An 18817-nucleotide genomic window follows, 5' to 3' on the forward strand; every position below is an offset into this window, starting at 1 on the left:
GAGCTCTCACGAACAAGCACATGCCGAGCCTTGCTTCAAGCAAGAAGCGCTGACGTTTTTAGCGATTAACCAGTTTATTTCACAGCTGTCTGCTTGAAACCGGACGGCTCCTCTGAAACCCTGCGAGACGCGTTCCGCTTGGCATGCGTTCAGCAGTACAGTTTAGCGTAAGCCGTTAGACCTTGGGGGTTTTTTTTACTCATCCCAGCTGCGAGCCTCACGTGCATTTACAGAACCCCCAGGCCGGCCCTGTGTAGCAGAGATCTGCCCAACGTATTTTACTAGGAGACTAGCCCAGATGCTGAAGCTTTTGGGGCAACCAAGCGACCTAGCCCGGTCCATCTCTTTATAAATAATTTATAGCCCATTTTAGTTTTAATACCTTCCATCAGACGTTCTGCAGGAGGTAAACGTTCCAGAACTCGGAGAGCCCTTCTATAGATTATACTTTACATCTGAAGTCTTAAAAGAAGACCCAATGTTCTTATCTTATATCACAAGCTTCCTTGGATCATCTCCTGCGGGGCCAATATATAGCTAGATTTATTGGTTTATATAGCGCCATCATATTCCACAGTGCTACACAATATCCAATTTACAGGCAACTTTACATACACAATATTTCGATTAAATATAAGATATTCTGGTTTAATTCATAGCCAGAGGCTTGCAGGGATCTTACAATATACTAAAATGCCCCCCCCCTTCCATTCAACATTCTGCACTGAAATATTCTCCAGACACATGAAATAAAATCAATCCCACGTCCCTCCGCAGCACCGCAGCGTTCCTTCGCACGGCCCAGACACCTCCACACGGAGATCAGCGATGACGCAACTCACACGCCGGGAGGTTTTTGGTACGAGACGGGACAGAGGAGGCGTTGGGAGGGGAGGAGGGGAATTCCAGGACTTCGAGCATCAAACACCCAACAGAATGACCAAGAATCACAAGTCTGCGCATGGATCTCAACAACTTACATTGTTAAGTAGCCCCCCACAAAAAAATATGAAACACGCATGAATTCTACATCTGTATTCCAGCACAGATGTTTAGAGACACTGCTTGCCATCTATAAAGTGATTCTGATGCAGTCATCACCATAGCGACCAACAAAGTGCCCTGCTGATTGGGCCATTCTGTTGGTTGCTATGGTTATAAGATCACTTTTTCGAAGTTTGATTCAAAATGTAGGTTTGACTCCTGATTCATTGTTTTATCATAATGTCTTGTGATAATTGCTTGTGAAGTCTTGTCCACTAACGAGCTCCATTTACACGTCGCTGCTTTGATGACGAAAGTTACATTTGGAGAAAAGGAACCCTGGAGATGCACTTCAACCGATGATCCCTGAAACCTAAACGTGGCATCGAAGATGTGATATTTCAATGACAATTCAGGCCGGTCGTCCTCGATGATCCTCCTAATTCACTGGTTTAGTTGAATTATAGAAATGGGTTGCTTGTACAGACCCCCCCACACACATTGATACTTAATATTACCAGACTGTATATTCAACAAAACGATGGAAGATGAGCCATTCCGCCCATTTTTCCTGACGTAGGTAGTGTGTATAGTGTTTTCACCGGCATTGTACTTAAAACCGATAATCATTTTGGGACCACGGTGTTGTCAGGTAAGGGTCTTACCCTTATCTAGGGTATAATAGAATTTGATGGCAGATAAAACCCATTTGGCCCATCTAGTCTGCCCAAAGAATTGAACCAGTCCTTGGTCTTGGTTCCAAATAACTGTCTATACCATGCATGTTTAAATCCCCTCACTGTTTTGGCCTAGCTACCACTTCTCCTGAGGGGCAGTGCTATCTACCACCATCTCAGTAAAGTAAAACGTCCTTATAGTAGATCTAAACCTCTGACCCTCTAGTTTCAGAGTATGACCTCAAGATGGCTACAGAATTTGAACAAATACCATGATGATCTATTTCATTCAAGGCCACAAAAAAAAGTCAGGCACAGATCAGACTGCTTCATTTTTATTTTAACCTCAAACTCGCACATTTACAAATTCAAGGAGACCCATCCCTGCACCAGAAAACAGAGTGTGTACAAATAAGAGCCACGGGGATGGGGAGAAATGGCTATAAATAGTGGCTGCCCCCCTCTGAAGAAGCAGGAATCCGTCACAGCTGTGGATCTGCAGGGAATGCTGGATTATCGAGTCCAAAACCCCGCGCCGAGTCTGACTGCTCCTCAAACCCACCCAAATATACAGCATTTCACATAGTAGTTTTCTGGGAAATCGGCGTGGGAAGCACAGACGTTATCACCGCCGGAGCCTGGTGAGGTCATCCTGGGCAAGGAGCCACTTTCGGGGGGACAATCTACATGCTTCGAGGTGGATGCCTTCCAGTAATCCTGCTTGGGGGGCGGACGGAGAAGTCTCAGGAAAACGGGCCGAGGTTGGAAGCTGTTCTGCACAGGGTACCATATAATTATATAGTGATCCGTACACTCAGATGTCATGATTTACAAAAAAAGTTTCATAAATAGAATCCTTTAGATTTGAAATATATAAAACAAACGCCTTCTATCAGTTCAATATATATATTTTTTTAATCCTCGAGTGCAAAGTCTGATTTCTTCTGGCATTCTGACGGCATTTGGCACACGATTCACATTTTGTTGCCATCAGATCCTTGAATGAAGTATAGTGGTGGGACAAGGTGTGGGGGTCCAGGACAAAGTGGGTGTGGGGTGGGGGGGGTGTTAGAGGCTGCCGTCAGATACACAGCCATCACGATGCAAGGCGAGACTCTACGCTGGCTGCTGGGGATTGATGTTAAGATGAGCGGGCTGTCCCAAGAGACCGATCCTCTGTTTCTGTTTCCGCTGTTCTGTCATCTGGAGAGGAACAAAATAACATACGTGACTACCTTTTTTCTTAAGCACACCATTACACCCACGAGCATGCAAATAAGGTGGGGAAGTAGGCATGGAGTCACTCAAGTCAAGGACTTTCTTCTGGAGAGACCATCCCCAGAAGTTTACCTAGCAGTAGATATATATGCAACTACTCAAGCAACTTGGTCTCCCCTACATACATAACTCAGGCCCCCCGGGGGATCCATGCATTTATCGCATCTCCTCACCTGATCTTTCAGCTCACTCAGCTGGCTGGACAGGTTTGTTACGAGACGCATGGTAGACTCCAGCTTTTCTTGCAGATTTCTAAGTTCGTTCTGCTCGCCCTCAGAGTCGCTGCTTACCAAGGACATGGCTCGCATGCGCGGGAACCAGTCTAGATTCCGGTCCTAGGGAAGGAGGTGGGAAGAGTGGAAAAAAAAATTGAATAGCGTCTTATGTATAACATATCTTTATGGGGCTGTGGAATCTGTTGGCGCTATAAAGCATTATCGGCCAAGCATTGCTTATCTTGGACCAGTCTGTCTGACTAAAGCTTCCAGTTCAAAGGTCTGATAACCCTACAACAGAACATCTCATAGCCATGCTGCATCTTCTATTGTTGTGACTCAAGAGGTGTCCAGCGGCCGTTACATTTAACCAGAGCAGTAGATCCACGCAAGATCACAATGTTTAATGTATAGAAAAAAGTAATCCATTAGCTTCATTTGCAGCTATTGTTCTTGCAGATGGAATGCTGAGAATCGCGTGTTATTATCGTTGCTCTACACAATCATACCTTTCAGCTCTTTAGGAAGAACCATTTAGAGTAGGATTCCTGAGCCATGGCTCAACCTTTTCTACCTGAAGGCAACATTACAACACCGTTCTCTGGTATTCGTTACACAAGAGAACGTCAGAAAAACCCAGCATACCGGGACAGCAGACGCTAAAATATTTTGTGCATCACAAAAGGGGGCTACGTTGCCCTGTGTATGCGTGTCTATACGCGTGTTTATGTAAAGTCTGCAGTGATGTCGCTTGATCTTCTGCCATGGAGACGGTAGGAAAAGTCCATGTGTCTGGCCATCTCCGTCTGCTTTCCCTGAGAAACCAAACCCCGCCAGTACTCGTCAGCCGCTCTTTAACCTCCGCAGCGTGTACTTATCATCCGGGGCTCAGTTTTCCTCCGCAACAAGTAAGCAGCTCTCACCCATTATCCACTCCCCCCCACCATAAACACAGAGCCTCCCCTCCCTTCTTCCCACAACTTCCTCCAAGCAGATGTGCTTAAACCACATAACAATTCAATTCTAAGTAAAGTCACTGGAAAAGTCCCTTGGACACAAGCCTCTCACCCAGACACGGGGGAGGAAAGCTCCGGAAACCTGGAGGGGGGGGGCTCGGTGCTATAGCGTTAGTTCCTGGGGTGACGAGGGCAAAAGCTGTTTTTGGAGACTTCCCTAGATCTTACTTCTTTCATAGACCCGCTTCCTCCATGTCAACTTTGGCATTTGAATCTGCAGTTTCAATTTCTCTTTGGCAATAGCGGGGTTAAACGTTCACAGTTCTAGCAAAGTGTGGTAAAAAAAACCCGACGCTTATAGCAGCCACCTATATGACCCCATCTGGCTCCTTTAAACCGCACATTATAAAGCGCAGCATCCAGCCGAGACGGAACTCGGAACACGTAAACGGCACAAAATAAATGCAGTGACCTCAACGCAACGTAAAGAGGTGTTCAGCGCCCCGGCACACCAAGGGTTAACCATTTATTTATAGAGCGCCAGATTCCTTGGGCTATTACAACCAACACATACATCGCATGATGTTCTCTTTACGTAACTGTAGCAGACCTTGATAGTCAGGGTGATATTTTAAGACTGTCTGCCTATACACCCTTTGTGTTAGAGGTCTAGTCCCGCAGCAGTCTTATGTGGTCCATGTTAACACACCCACGGAAGAAACACGCAGCCCGCCTCTCAGACCAAAACCTACCCAAAATTGGCAAAATAAACAACAAGTTTGATTTACACAAAGGATTCTCATGAAAAGCGTATCTAGCAAACATTTTGGATCACTGAACGAAGGTTGGGACCGCGTCGGTCTTGCAAACTATCCAGCTTTTTTTCCAATACAGTTTGTTGAATGTATGAAGAAGTCCCCACCTTTATCATCTCCGCCACGTAACTCTCTGGTCCCGTGTACTCTGTGGAATCTTTCACCTTCACTAGCACTATAAAGAATAGATAATGCCACATGTTGTGTTCCTCCTTAATATGTTCTTCAAATGTCACGGTCTTATTGTCAAACTTGTCCCGTTCCAGCCCTGGATCAGGAAAAAAATGGCATTAATAACTATGTATCTACGAAAAAAAACAAAAAAGTATTCATTACCTGCCATATACATACACAGTCCGAATGACCCTGCCACCCAAATAGCTAATGTAAGAAAACCCATGGAAGGGGGATTATTAGAATGTTTTTGAGCAAATGCACTACAATCCAAGCATGTGATTACAGAAAGTTACCGGAAACCACAACACATCGTCTCCAGTACTCAACTCCAAGCTCCCTCCACAAGAACAAAGTGGTTCAAACAATGGTAACATCCACAAACCACGGAAAAATGGTTTGACACCAGAAGACAAGAGTAGGAAGAAGATTCCTAAATGTAAAGGCAAAACCTCTTACCACAAATAAAGCAAGTCGTCTTTATAACTTCCTCTTTCTTCTGTTTTTCACTTCTCAAGTCGGCAAACGTGTCAATGATCACGCCAAAAATCAAGTTCAGAACGATAATGATCACCATGAAGAAGAACAGCAGATCATAGATCACCCGAGCAGCAAAAAGAGGCTCCTGTTAAAAAGTGACATTGATCATTGATCCCTGGTTTAGCTATTTTAGTGTATCTATCCAGACATGGGAGATTTCCAGTGTGCCCCCCCCCCAATAACAAATAAAAGCACACATGCATCAAATTCTCAATTCTGGAATAAAAACGCTGCATTACCTCTTTGGAAGGTTTCCGGAGAACATCGCCAACACCACCACCACTCCGCAATCCGTGGCTCAGCACGGTCACAATGCACATTAGGAGGGTCTCACAGGTGTGCTCCTTTTCTTCTTCTTCCTCCTGCTCCTCCTCCAGACTTTGGGATAGCTCCTCTACTGGACAAGAGTACTGTTAGATACAAGCCTGGAACTCCTGTTATATAATTACTCTAAAATAACTCACAGGCTCTTTAATCACAGAGCAGACGGTTCATGTATTTACCCTGCGTGCAATTTCGTCCCGAATCCAGCCGGCAGACTTCTGGATACAATAACTCTCCAGTCATGGTGCCTCCAGTTTCTGCAAAGTAGACAAAAGCAGGGTGAACGCGTGAACTGCCAAGTCCAAGCCTTCCCAAAACAGGACATTCGCACTCACCTGGAAAGTTTGTCTCATTGGGCAGCCTATCCACTTCCAGTATAAAGTCATCCTTAAAGAAGAGATACCCAACAATTGAAAAGAGGTAGACCAGGATCAATGCCAACACGGCGGTGAGGATGATCGAGCGTCCATTCCTGGTCACACTCTTGATCACATTGAGAAGCGTCTCCTCTCGGTACACAAGATCAAAGAGCTAAAATGACAAAGTCCCATTAATCATTCAACTTTATCTTCATAAAAGGTTTGTTTCTCAAAGACCATTCACATCAAGTCAGCTGGGACTTAAATCAAGGCGTAACTTACCAACAGGCTGTAAAAGAATTCATGTACAAAGACACCCATCGCACAAATCAGCAGATAGAGCAGGTGATACAGAAACTCCACATCCATGATCATTGCGCCATAACCCCGTGTAAAAGTGCCTCTGTTCCCCACAAAGCTGGTAAGGAATATTATCTTATTGCAGACCTGGTATGGAGAAAGCAAACTCAAACATCAACACCAAGACTTTTACATCAATTCACTTTGAGGCTTCAAAATTCACAGGCTAAAAAAGGTTTGTCACACACAGCGCAGCTGTTTTAGACAAAAGGCAGTAAGGTGACCAACAAGAGACAAACAGTATTGCTGAAATTAAAGGGACTGTTTAGAAATACAGGAGTAAATGGTAGATCATTGAGAAAAGAGGAAAACTCACATTGAAAGCTCCCAACAGGAAAAGCGTGGGCTGCAGGCCAATTGAGAAGATAAGACGTAGGATGGTGGAAGCTATTAATGCACGAATTCCATGTGGCTTAGGTAAGACAATGACTATGGCTAAAGACACAAACATGGCTGTCCAAAGTAGGCCAGAGAGACGGGAGTCCAGGGTCCCTAAAATAAAATGCAATAAAAGGGAAGCCAGGGGTGATGTTTCACATGTCACAGAGCAGTAACTAAATAACACACGCCACTACAGCCAACGTAGACATTTACCTCCTTTGACACCAATGAAAGGGTAGAAGAATGCTACGAGGAGGTTCATTAGCACGGCCAGGTTGAAGGAAATGCTGCTCCAGAAGGTCATGTTGCGTGAGCACCAGTACAGGACATGCTGCGCTGCAGAACATCAGGGAAAGAGAGGTCACAGATGACTACCTTTTGATTGTTAACCCATACACTTAGTGACATTTTTGGACAGGTGGGCGAGACGTGCATTAGTGCCACGTAGGCCATTTTTTATTTTTGCTTTAGACCAAAGTACATAAGTGGTCATTGCCAAATCCGAGTAAAAATCCTCTTAAGAATACACCAGAAGCCTCCTCACCTCTCAGCTTCTTCTGCCAGTTCATTTCATTGAAGAGATCCTCTGAGCGTTGGAAAAAGTCGTGAATCTTGCTGCCCTGTTCATCTCTTTCTGTCGTGTAATAAACGCGTAGCTTTGATTCTTTGGTGAGGAACTCGCAGATACTTGGAACGGGAAACACTATCTGCTCCATGGTGCGGTCCAGACGGACAATCTAGGAGGCAGAGTGGATTCTGTTAGGCTTTCCCTGCAATAAGCTGCCCCGATCCATTCTTACACATTTACAGCGGGGTACATGCACTGACCACAAACAGCCCACAATGCCCACCCATTCAGCACATTCCCTCACCTCTATCTGAGCTGTATGTTTGGCATAGAACTCCAGTGCCTCATCTCCCTCCCCGGTTTGTCCTCCTGGCTTTAACATATGCTGTAGCTCCTTGTTATGCCGCGCAAGCTGTGTACAAGGTTAAAATGCAATGGTTAAGTATGGCGTTTTCGTCTTAAACAGCACAAAAACTTGTAGATCCCACCCAAGCAAGACAGTCCCCACTTTTGTAGTGTATTTGAATATGGTAAGACACGGTGATGTTACACTGGAGCCATGAATGGAAAACGTTGGAAGAATGATGCATCTAGATAGTGAGGACAAAGGGTCGCTTTGCTCTGCCTTGAAACCCTTCATTTATAGACTTGCTTATTCCATAATGAATGTTTGGGCAAGTAATGGACCATAGACACCAAGATAACATATAAAGCAAAGACATTACGGCTCAGTCTGCCAGGAATATGTCAACATTCTCTGTTTGTACTACGGAGTGAAACCACAGCTCTGGGTAGAGTCGTGTTTTGAGTAGCACTATTGTTACACAAACACTGGATCGCAGCCCAGCTTGGGTACAGTTTACTTTTGGGTGCCCAGGCATGCTGCGTGCCACATGCGCTCAGCCCTGGTACACACCCAGAGCCGACGGATTCTAGGACAAATTGTTCATGGGAAGATACTTCACACCGCGTTCGGGAATTATGTAATTAATGACACCTCGTGTCAGTACATATGAAGCCTACCTGATGTGCCAAGATATAAATATTGTGTCCCACATTGCGAGGAGATGCAGCATGATCCTCGGAGCCTTCCTCATCCTCAAACTCGACCTCCCCTTGTAAATAAGCTTTTTTTATCACCTCCACCTAAAAAGGAAAAATTAGCAGGGGAATTAAATGAATGCCGTGGGGAAGGTGCATAACGACTACATAAAACGGAGGGAGAACCATTGTATAGTCTCACCCATGGAAACTCACCAGTTCCTTAGGTCGCATGTTGTAGAGAATACGTTCCGCGTTCTCGCTGTCGTGGCGAGACTCCATGATGGCTAGGAGAAGCTTTGAGGCATTGTTCTGCAACAAGTCCAGCAATTTTACGTACTTTCTACAATTCTCCATGATAAAGTAATAGGTTTACCATTTAATTCGGCATTTATGCCCAATTTTGATACTCCCAACAAAAGATCTGCATTCCAGAGATAATTCTACAATCTTCACACTCAACGCAAAACTTCGGCGATTAGAATTCCTTGAATTACGCATGGTCTTTTAGCCATCAGGCTTACGCACAAGTGGCTGAACCCTCAAATTCAGTTTTAATACATGGCACGGTTTGGCAGGCTATTGGTCATCCATAAACTCTCAACTCTCTAATTTGGTATGCAGGTAACATGCTTAAAAATTATGTCATTCCACTACTATCGTATGTTTATTAAGACATTACGTTCACAAGTACGGGCATTGATCGTTTTACTTAAAGTGCATTCAACTCCGTGTCTGCCAGAATAGGGAAGCAGAGTTAATAAGGTTAGAGTAAATGTTAGGGCTGCTGTGACTGTCAGACGGCAATAAGGCATTAATTCAGTGCCAGGTTTCACCATGGACTAACACAGCTTCACTAATGGGTGTGAACTGGAGAAAGGATGACTCAAGCCAAGGCATATATGTAGTAGCTATATATTTTATGTCTACATTTAGGCTACGGCCATGTGACTAACAGGGCTAACAAGTTAAAATTGTGAAATCTGACCGTGTAGCACCCGGATCAATTTGCAAACATTCTTATATAAGTATCACTTTCCAGTGTTCCACAGCAACCATTAGTTTGTTCAGAAGGCGCTGTGATGAACAAACCCTTCGTGTACCAAACATGTGCTACAGCTTCTCATTGGTCCTAGAACCAGAAGTAGGGCTTACCCCTAAATATGACCTTAAGGTTTTAGCCATTTACCGAAAAGGCCAACAAGGCTATAATGGCTTGGACGTGACGCTAAGGACCGTCACATACCCACCTTTAGTTCTAGCACTAAGTCCATTCTCTTCCGTCCCAGGGGGTTGATGTCATTCAGAATCAAGGCTGTGATTATGTCTATGCCGTTTGACTCATGGGTAGCAATGCAGTTCTGCGGAATAAAATGCACATTCGCCACTTCAGCTGAGAAAGTGAAGACTATGTACATATCGGCGATGCCTTTGCCGTTACCCCAACACAGTTACACTTTATTTCATGTACAACACATCACTACGTTGGCTCTCGGCTCATCGTCTCCGTACCGCCCCTGTATTAACGCGTGTATTTAGTGTATGCCCGTCCCACACGCATGCACATGTCGTGACCCAGCTTTCTATGCACAGAGTGGCTGCTCATCTGCTGGGACACGCCTCAGGGCTTCCAGAGTAGCATCTTATGTAATAAAGCAAATTACTGAGCGTTCCAGGAACTATCCTACACGTGCCGTGTCCCGCTGTCAGCCCCGTTACGCAATAGACTGGAACGGAGTAGAGATTTGCAGGTACAAACAGCCAAGGAAGTCTAACCTACATCCAACCCACATTTACATGTGCTTTTATCTAAACACGCAGCACAGCACGCATCTTGCAGACCTGGTTTTCATGGCAGGGCCCCTGGCAGTATTCAGTCAAGCTCTCCAGAGTTTGGTTGATGAGGGCCACGTTCTTTTCGTTGATGTAGAGCCCCAGAAGGCCAAGGCCACCGGTGGTGCTACCGCAGATGCAGTCCAGAAACTGCAGGGTCTCACACACCAGGTTGTAATTTGTTTTATTGTTTTGACACCGCAGGAAATTCTAGGGGATAAAAAAAATAAATAAAAAAGCTTCAGTGTCTGCAAGATATTTCTTTCATATGAAGAAAAGCTTCACTACCTCCAGCCCTCATCTCCCGGGCACGAAGCTGACAGCTTTAGCTCGGGGTTAAGGTCCCCAATGATGACTTTCATTGCACAGATACTTCTTAGGCTCTTCAAACAACCCAGACCACAACAATAACTCTAGAAGCTACTCTGATGCAAAGTATCAGTAATCACCTGCAGATCTCTGTTGTGGTTTTCACACAGGAGCTGCAGAAATCGCAGTATAGGCTGCATGATTGTGATCACTGCACTCATTTCAAGCTCATCTCGGCTCTTTTCAGAGTTCCCAAGACTTCCATCACCGGACGCAAAGTGGTCATCGGGGTCAGCTTCCCGGCGGAAAGAATTAAAGGCCTTTTTCGTGGCAACAGATGCCTCCAAGAGCTGCTCTTTGGCTTCTTCTGTAATCTGGGTACTGGGCTCACGGCCTGGAAAAGTAAAATTTAACACATGATACAACTCACTTTTTTTTCCCCTCACAATTTTTGTTTGTCAGCGATAAAAGGAACCACAACTCTACATTCAAAGAATGCTGTAGAGCAGGTGACCACAAATGTGTTAACGCACACGGCAAAAATCAAATTCCAGGGACATTGTTAGGCCTCTTAAGCAACATTTAACAGCTAGGGGTGAAACCTTCTTAGATGTAACCAGTCTAACCTCTCTTGCGGTGCGGAGTCTCCCTCTCAGATTGCTCCTCGTCACGTTTCTTGCTCCCGAGGTCGCTTGTGTTTACAGTCACTGTGGCTTTAATCTCCTGTTGGGCCACTTTTATCCGGTCGAAGAAGACCTTGAAGAATTTCTCAGATTTCTTGTCCTCTGTTAGCCGGCAGAAGAAGGAATGCTACAGGAGAAAGCGAGGCAAAACATGGGCATTAGCAACGCGCAAGGGGGTCAACCTAGACTTCACCTATGGCAGCCGTCAGTAATAACCTTTATACAAGCTAGGTATAAGAAGTTAAATATGACCTAAGCATCAGACCCTTTTCATGCCGTGTTTGCAACCGTACCCCAATCAAGGAAAAAGTAATGAATTTCTCAAGCCACGTTTACAAAAACACAAAAGCTTCTATGTCAATATCTATTATTGAACACGTTTCAGACTGAAGATCGTTAAAGCACTCAGTTGACCCATCAAGAGATCCAAAGGGTATCACTTTTTCCTTTAAGGCAAGGTGAACTATCGAGTGCTCCAAATGAAGTCTGTAAAACATATGTTTATGTCAAATATACCATTTTATACTGGTATGAATGTAGGTATACCGTCAATGAGCAACTACCTCTCTCCATTAACAGAGATATCTGCGTGAGGTCAAATTTGAAATATCAAAGATTTCAGGGATTTATGTGCAAAACGGTTAACAGTACACGCTTTCACACACTGGCTCCTTCCTGCTAGTTAAAATCTTGGACAGGTTTATAGCAAATACATCCAGTGAAGATCTGATGCTTTGGATTACAGCAGCAAAAAGCATCTCTAAAGCACATTCATGCTGAATTATATAATACAATCCTTAATACCCGAACGAGTTTCTGGTGACAGACAGACCTCCGTCTTGCGTGGGAACGGTTTATAGCTTAAAGCAGATCTTTGCCATCAGATAAAAAAAGGAAAATATCCTGTATCTAAACAATGTGAAACGGAGGAAAGCGAAAATCTCTAGGGAAATTGTTACTACGGCAACTGCCTCGACTATTGACTGCGCCATTCTGACGCACTAAGATCAGCGTGGCGAGGTGGGGGAATGAGGCCAGCAGCTCATTAAATCTCCTGCCTGCAGCCAGACGATATAAATAGACCTTACATAACCTCTGCCTGCGCAGGCACCGTGTACACTCCAGTCCTCACAAATGAGGCTTTTGTGGGCCCAGCGGTGCCAAGCAACGGGGGTTGTTGCCACCTAAGGACGCAAAGGTTTATCTTATGCTTGGCCGACGCCAGGAGGAAAAAAGAATTTAGGTAGAAACGTTAACTTCTGAAATGCCAAAAACTTCACATCCTATCGCTATCAGAAACGGCGCCGTACACAATACGGTATAAGCAGCGGGATATTTAAACATTTAAAGGCTGCATGAAGACACTTAATTTGTATTGTATACTTATTTGATCCCCCTTAACACAAAATACACACTTGATAACATGCCCAGACTTGCCTGAATAGTAGTGTTGCCCCCTTCCAGCAGCGCAATGGCCAGTAGGATGCTCTCATGAAACACACGGTCGCTTGTGGCATTCATAATCAAATCTATTACTAAATCGGATGCCCCCTCTTTATCAAGGTGGCATTGAACATCAGACAAACTCATCTCCCCTCGACTGAGGATCGCTGAACTGGTGCCACCTACATATTAAGAGGAAAGGAGCTCGTGATTATTGATGGCACATGAAGAAAGTGCAAAAGCAATGAAGGGAAGAGGCTGTACTCACCTCCAGACTTCCCAGAACCTACAGACACAGGACCATTCCCAAAGCTGGTCAAACTCTCTCGCCTCGTCGGCGAACGGATGTTCCCATAGTAACGATTTACCAAAATGATCCTTAATGCTTCCCCCTGTAATAAACGAAAAATGCGAGGAGGTGAACGCACATCAATCGATTTGCTCATAGGAGCAAAGTCATCATGAGTCTATATCCATGAGGAACCTCTTCAGAAGGAACATATCTAGCACAACCAGTGCAAAAACAGGAAGGTCCATGGGTCTCAACCATTGTTGAACTCTATGATATAAAAAGGGAAGGGTACAGGAGACACTGATGAAATCTAGATACTAAGGGGGACAACAGACCTAACAAAATGGAAACACTGAACATGGCGTGTACAGACCTAACATAAATAGGGCAAGCATGTTGAAATACGCCAATGGGATGGTGACACTTTTACATACCCTCCTGACATCTTCCAGCTGCCTCAAAGGCTGGGTCTGGCCAAGCTCCTGTCATTACGCAAAGACCATATTTAAAATCAAACACACCAGTTAGTCTTACAGAAGATGAATAAATAGGGAGCAGTAGGAGGAGGACATCACAATGGCGGCCTCCTGAGGTCTAGCACACGTGTCCATCGGTTCCAATTACAATTCTCCTGAAACAAGCTTGGAACTATGTACAGATATCCCAAAGTTATTGGAAATGAGCACCAAGATCTGCACTTCTTGTCTTTTATAGCCTTTAACACCTTTGATGTGACTTTTATGACCGTGCAGAAGTTAGATTAGAGCTTTAGAAGAATTTTCAAGCAAGTTGAGGTTTTTTTTTTCCCCACAAAACTAGTATTTAGTTTGTTAATACTTCAGCCGAATACGTAGGGCATTTTTTTTAAATCTGTTCGATTATCCAAGCCAACTAGTCCTTAATGGAACAAAAGCTTGTGTGCGTTCGAACACAGGAGGTGGACAGACTACTGTCCAAACTAAGAAGGACTAATGTGAAGGGTGGGAGGAGAGGAATGCTTATTACTTTAAGTAGGGTGAATGCAGCAATATCACACAAACCATACGCAGAATGTAAGAACACAGAGTGGACACTGGGTGGGAAGTGGACCCAGGAAGTGTTTTTCCATCTACAGCTCCTCTAGAGTAGGGAGGGAAAAGGGTTGCAGGGGCTGGGGTCTGTGCACAACAAATTAAGTTACACACCTCTCCCGACCCCTGCGTATCCGGCGTCTGAAGCCAGGTGGAGTAGAGAAGTAAAAAAAAAAAAAAAAAGTTAGTAGCAGGAGAGCAAAGTAAGGGTCACTAGGACAGAAACACGTAGGTGGCACATACAGTACAGGGGAGTTCTGTACGGGACGGTGCAGCACGGAACTGGAGACAGTCAGACTTAGAAAGGGTTAAGTCATGCTGCTTCCCACACAAGATCGGTGATTCAGAAGGATATTCCCTTTAGAGGAAGCTTGGAGACCGACTACGCAACAACTTGATATCCCTAAACTCAGTAGTGGGCGGAACGGCAGGCAAATCACGTTCCATGAAATTCAGACGTATATAGTATGGCTCTATTGAAATACAATGAATAATATAGGTGCAGGGAGCTCTATCCTGTGGAGCGGCAGCACTACATCATCAGATGTCTGGGGCTACTTGAGGGACACAGAATCCCCTCGGCAGATTACGCTAGACAAGAGGCAAGCCCTGGTCTGTTACGAGATGTTGGAGGGGCTCCAGAGACACATACGTCTTGTCGAATGTCTGTTGTAATTGCTCGGCACAGAAAGTCTGAGGAAGAGCCCTGATCAACATGATGCCAAGCTAGATAAGAATGAAGTAAATGTCCATCTCCTCTGCGCTCTTAACAGTGATGGGTGTATTGGCAATTAGCGTGCGGTGAAGGTCAGAGCCGCGCAGCTCCAGTTCCAGGAAAAGGGGGGGGGTATGTAATTTGCCTCCGTGGCTGGCATCACACCAGGCCGGGGGCAGCTAAACTGCTCAATCCCTGATGGCCAATGACCATATTAACACCTAGAGGATATACAGGGCTTTAAATCTATTTAACAATGCAGCATAAGAAGGGTCTGGACAACAACCCATGCGGATGACTGATTTCTATAGTCAAACTTAATAACCCTTTCTGACTTCCAGGCACTAGAAAAACCCAACTAAATATTTCAGAACCAAAAATCAAATGCCCGCCATTCTGATCAGGGAATTTAAAAGGATAGGACATACATGAACGTAAATAAAGCTCCAGATACACCCTCCGAAACATAACAGCCCTAACTCTTGTAGGGTCTTTTTATCTTGTATGTAGCATGTTTATATGATAAGGAACTAGCAACGTGTGCAAGGTAGGTTTTCGTCACTTGAAGCTGAAGAGCGCCATGGATGTGCCTTTGTTCCCGTTCTGCCAGCATGATCTACATAGAGAATTTTGTTTCGTCATTCGGAGCCAGACACTGAAGGCTGGTACTAGTCTGAGCGGATGTTGGAAGCAACGTATATGAAGCTAGGGTACGCTCGCGATTACAGAATATTCCCCGTTTCTGTGGCATTACATGGCTTGCGTAAGGACGCCATTTGCGGCTTACATATTAATACAATTCTGCGATGCAATCAGTGCCTTCTTCTGATCTCCAAAGTCACAAAAACTAGCTTCTCAAACACCAGAAGAGTACTGGCATGAAACATTGGAATTATGCATACATGTTCCTTACAACCATAGCACAATAACAGTATGGTGGTGGGGGGGTCTCATTTAACTTCAAATTTGTTTTATAACATAGGATGGAAGGTATTATCAATGGCAACATTTTACCTATTTTATGGTCTCCGGGAGGATGAATCGTAGTTTAAATGTCATTATGGAGTGGGATATAGCTTTCATGGCACCCTTCCCATCACAGGTCGTACTGCGCTACATGATCTAATGGATTCTGATCGCCCAGGTTATGGTTTTTTTTTGTGCTGGAGAACACTATTATATTAGGGGGACAACAGATTATGTTTTGAATATCTCACTGTTATTAGAGGAAAATAGTCAAATACACATGTTTCAGATAAATGTTCGTATTCGGGCACTTTCCAATTAGACAAAGCAGTGTTTCTGCTACAAATGTATGTACCGAAAGTACCCAAAGACCAAACGCTTCTCTGTGGTCATCCGAAAAGATGGGTTGTGAAGATTTACCCCATCCGAGGGCCCAACTATAATAAGATGCCTCCCACACCACTCTCTTCTCCCGCTCCCCTGTGCCATTTAATATCCCACCGTCAAAATGGGAAAAGGTTCCGTCCTATATTTATTCCCACCTGTCCTGACACTCTAATCCCCGGCAGGTCTAAAAACAGACAGGAGAGATCGAGCCGGCATCATCCAGCGCTCGGGCCGGCCGGATCACGCACACACGTAACGCAGGATTCAGATTCCTCCCGAGAGATGCCGGCCAGGAACGCGTCCTGAAATGTGCCAGCTGACTTCCAGCGTCACCCGATCTCCCCTGCGGCTGCACGCAAGGACCAGATACTTCAGGCGGTGGGAGGACATAGACCGTCTCCCACGCAACGTTACCGATTTATACATGAAAACAAGTTCGGAACGGGACGCAGCACCGGGATACTTTTTAACCCCCTTAAGGACAACGGGCAGTCCCTAAACCCATTGAAAACAATGCATTTTGAGCCCGTACATGTACATGCTTTGTCATTAAGGGGTTAAACAAATGGATGCTGCAGTTTATAAAACAAACAATAATAATAATAATATATAATCCTCCTTCAATAAAGCTTTGCTACAGCGGACACAAAACTTTCCCATATGAAATACACAGTAAATATACATTATATATACATATATATGAGTATATGTCATCTGTTTAAGGAAAAGCCCTAAATATAGATCTATATCGAGGGGAAACAAATAATTGACAGAGGATTGTGACGGGTGCACGGCCCCAAGGGCCATAAACAGGCCACACATTGTGGATATCCCAGCTTGAGCACAAGCACCTCATTTAAAAACTCATTAAAGGACTCATTTTCAGATATGGACACAGATTTCCTGGCCTGTATGTGGCCCTCAAGGACTGGAGGTCTACAGCCATGGATTATAGGAACATAAGAGTATTCTGATCCAAAGTTTTAGAAGTAGAGAAATTGCCTTAGACTGTATTTGTTGAGAGAATACTGCTACAGTTTACCTTGGGGCTTTTGTAAGAGGTCAACAGTGAATCATTTTTTATTTTTTAAATTAAATGCTTTGCTATAAAGCAATAAACAGCAGTCGGTGATAATGTATAATGAAGGGGGCTTCAGGTCATCAGAAAAAGAAACACACATTGGATACATATTGGGACCACGCAGAAGCCGTGTTTCCCGGGGCGCATAAAGGATCCTCTCCCTAAACGCCCTCTCTCTTCACAATTCATTACGAAGGACCAACAACGGCAGGTTTCTCCAGCAGGTGGGTCTCAGAAGGCACTGCATGCTGTATAGTTTAATGGGTGAAGAGGCCGTCAATCTCACTCCGTTAACGCCGCATGGTTATTCTACACTCTGACGGCCACAAGAGGAACCGCGGTTAAAACATTTGAGTAGAGGAACATCTCTAGAAATCAGCAGCTTAAGAGGCCATTGGACACACACTTTACAATATCACCGTCTTGAAAACAGCCTATAGCTTGCATAGTAATGGGGTCTCATACGCCCCTCTTAACACAAAGCGACATACAACAGCAGCTAAAAGCACACAGGACAACAGCACGGAAACCAATGTGTACAACGGCAGATACTGGACAAAACACCCTTCCACGTGAAACACCACACAGTAAGGGTCAAAATAACAAGAACCACACGTAACGAGGGGGGTTGTAATTATAATGTGACAAACAGGTCAAAACCTCTGAGCTTTCCTGAGTATTCAGAGCTACCAGCTGCAAGAGAGCAAAAAGCAGGTATTAAAACACTTATTACACCAGCCTGGGGGTAAACGGCGTCCGTTAGCAGAGACAGAAGATGCAACCCTGTAAGATTCCTGCTACTATCAGGGAAATGCACTATGGAGGGATACACACAGATTTAATAACAGCGGGCTTGGCCACTTGCAAAACTTTTGACTGCAAAGAAGGGGTTGTAGGTTTAGGATTGGCCAAGGGCCTGGTGAAAACATGCGCTGATAGCAAAACTCTTCCTTGGAATTGTGACCAGTTAGATCGGGAAGATACACTGCAGCCTATTCAGAGCTATAGCCATATGTCTTGTACAGCGGGCAATTGCTTTCAAGGGTTCCATGAATAAAGTGGATATGGAGGCAAAAGCTGATCATTGTTGACCTTATTTGCATGCGCCTACCCAGAATCCCTTGTGGTTGTGGCAGCCCCATGAGATTTCTGAGGGAAAAAACAAGCCTTCTAGCTTGCTTGGAGTCTGCAGATGAGTGTTTAGCAATGCTTCTACTACCCCCTTAATTTTAAGCGGAAGGGTTTTCCATCACCTTTACCCACTATAACTTTTGTAATGGTATAACCATATGTAGCAGACAAAATATTACGTGACAATGCTTTGCCACCTAGTGGCAAACTGTGGCACTACAAAGACAAATGGACC

General features: G+C 44.6%; 1 protein-coding gene across 1 annotated transcript in view; it reads right to left on the reverse strand.

Moving 5' to 3' along the window:
• Positions 1-1982: 1982 nt before the first annotated feature.
• ITPR1 (inositol 1,4,5-trisphosphate receptor type 1) overlaps positions 1983-18817 on the reverse strand; it is a 57497-nt gene continuing 40662 nt past the window's right edge. The window contains exons 39-58 of the mRNA XM_053468844.1: positions 13209-13332; positions 12935-13122; positions 11441-11624; positions 10955-11208; positions 10515-10715; positions 9923-10033; positions 8889-8984; positions 8655-8777; positions 7936-8043; positions 7608-7800; positions 7277-7399; positions 6999-7174; positions 6605-6769; positions 6299-6494; positions 6143-6220; positions 5879-6033; positions 5559-5724; positions 5033-5193; positions 3113-3274; positions 1983-2864 (exon numbers count right to left, since the gene is read on the reverse strand). Coding sequence (XP_053324819.1) covers positions 2778-2864; positions 3113-3274; positions 5033-5193; positions 5559-5724; positions 5879-6033; positions 6143-6220; positions 6299-6494; positions 6605-6769; positions 6999-7174; positions 7277-7399; positions 7608-7800; positions 7936-8043; positions 8655-8777; positions 8889-8984; positions 9923-10033; positions 10515-10715; positions 10955-11208; positions 11441-11624; positions 12935-13122; positions 13209-13332 — 3051 coding nt within the window. The 3' untranslated portion in view covers positions 1983-2777. The remainder of the gene's footprint in view (positions 2865-3112; positions 3275-5032; positions 5194-5558; positions 5725-5878; positions 6034-6142; positions 6221-6298; positions 6495-6604; positions 6770-6998; positions 7175-7276; positions 7400-7607; positions 7801-7935; positions 8044-8654; positions 8778-8888; positions 8985-9922; positions 10034-10514; positions 10716-10954; positions 11209-11440; positions 11625-12934; positions 13123-13208; positions 13333-18817) is intronic.

This window comes from Spea bombifrons, chromosome 6 (assembly GCF_027358695.1).
Source record: "Spea bombifrons isolate aSpeBom1 chromosome 6, aSpeBom1.2.pri, whole genome shotgun sequence".
Lineage (NCBI taxonomy): Eukaryota > Metazoa > Chordata > Amphibia > Anura > Pelobatidae > Spea > Spea bombifrons.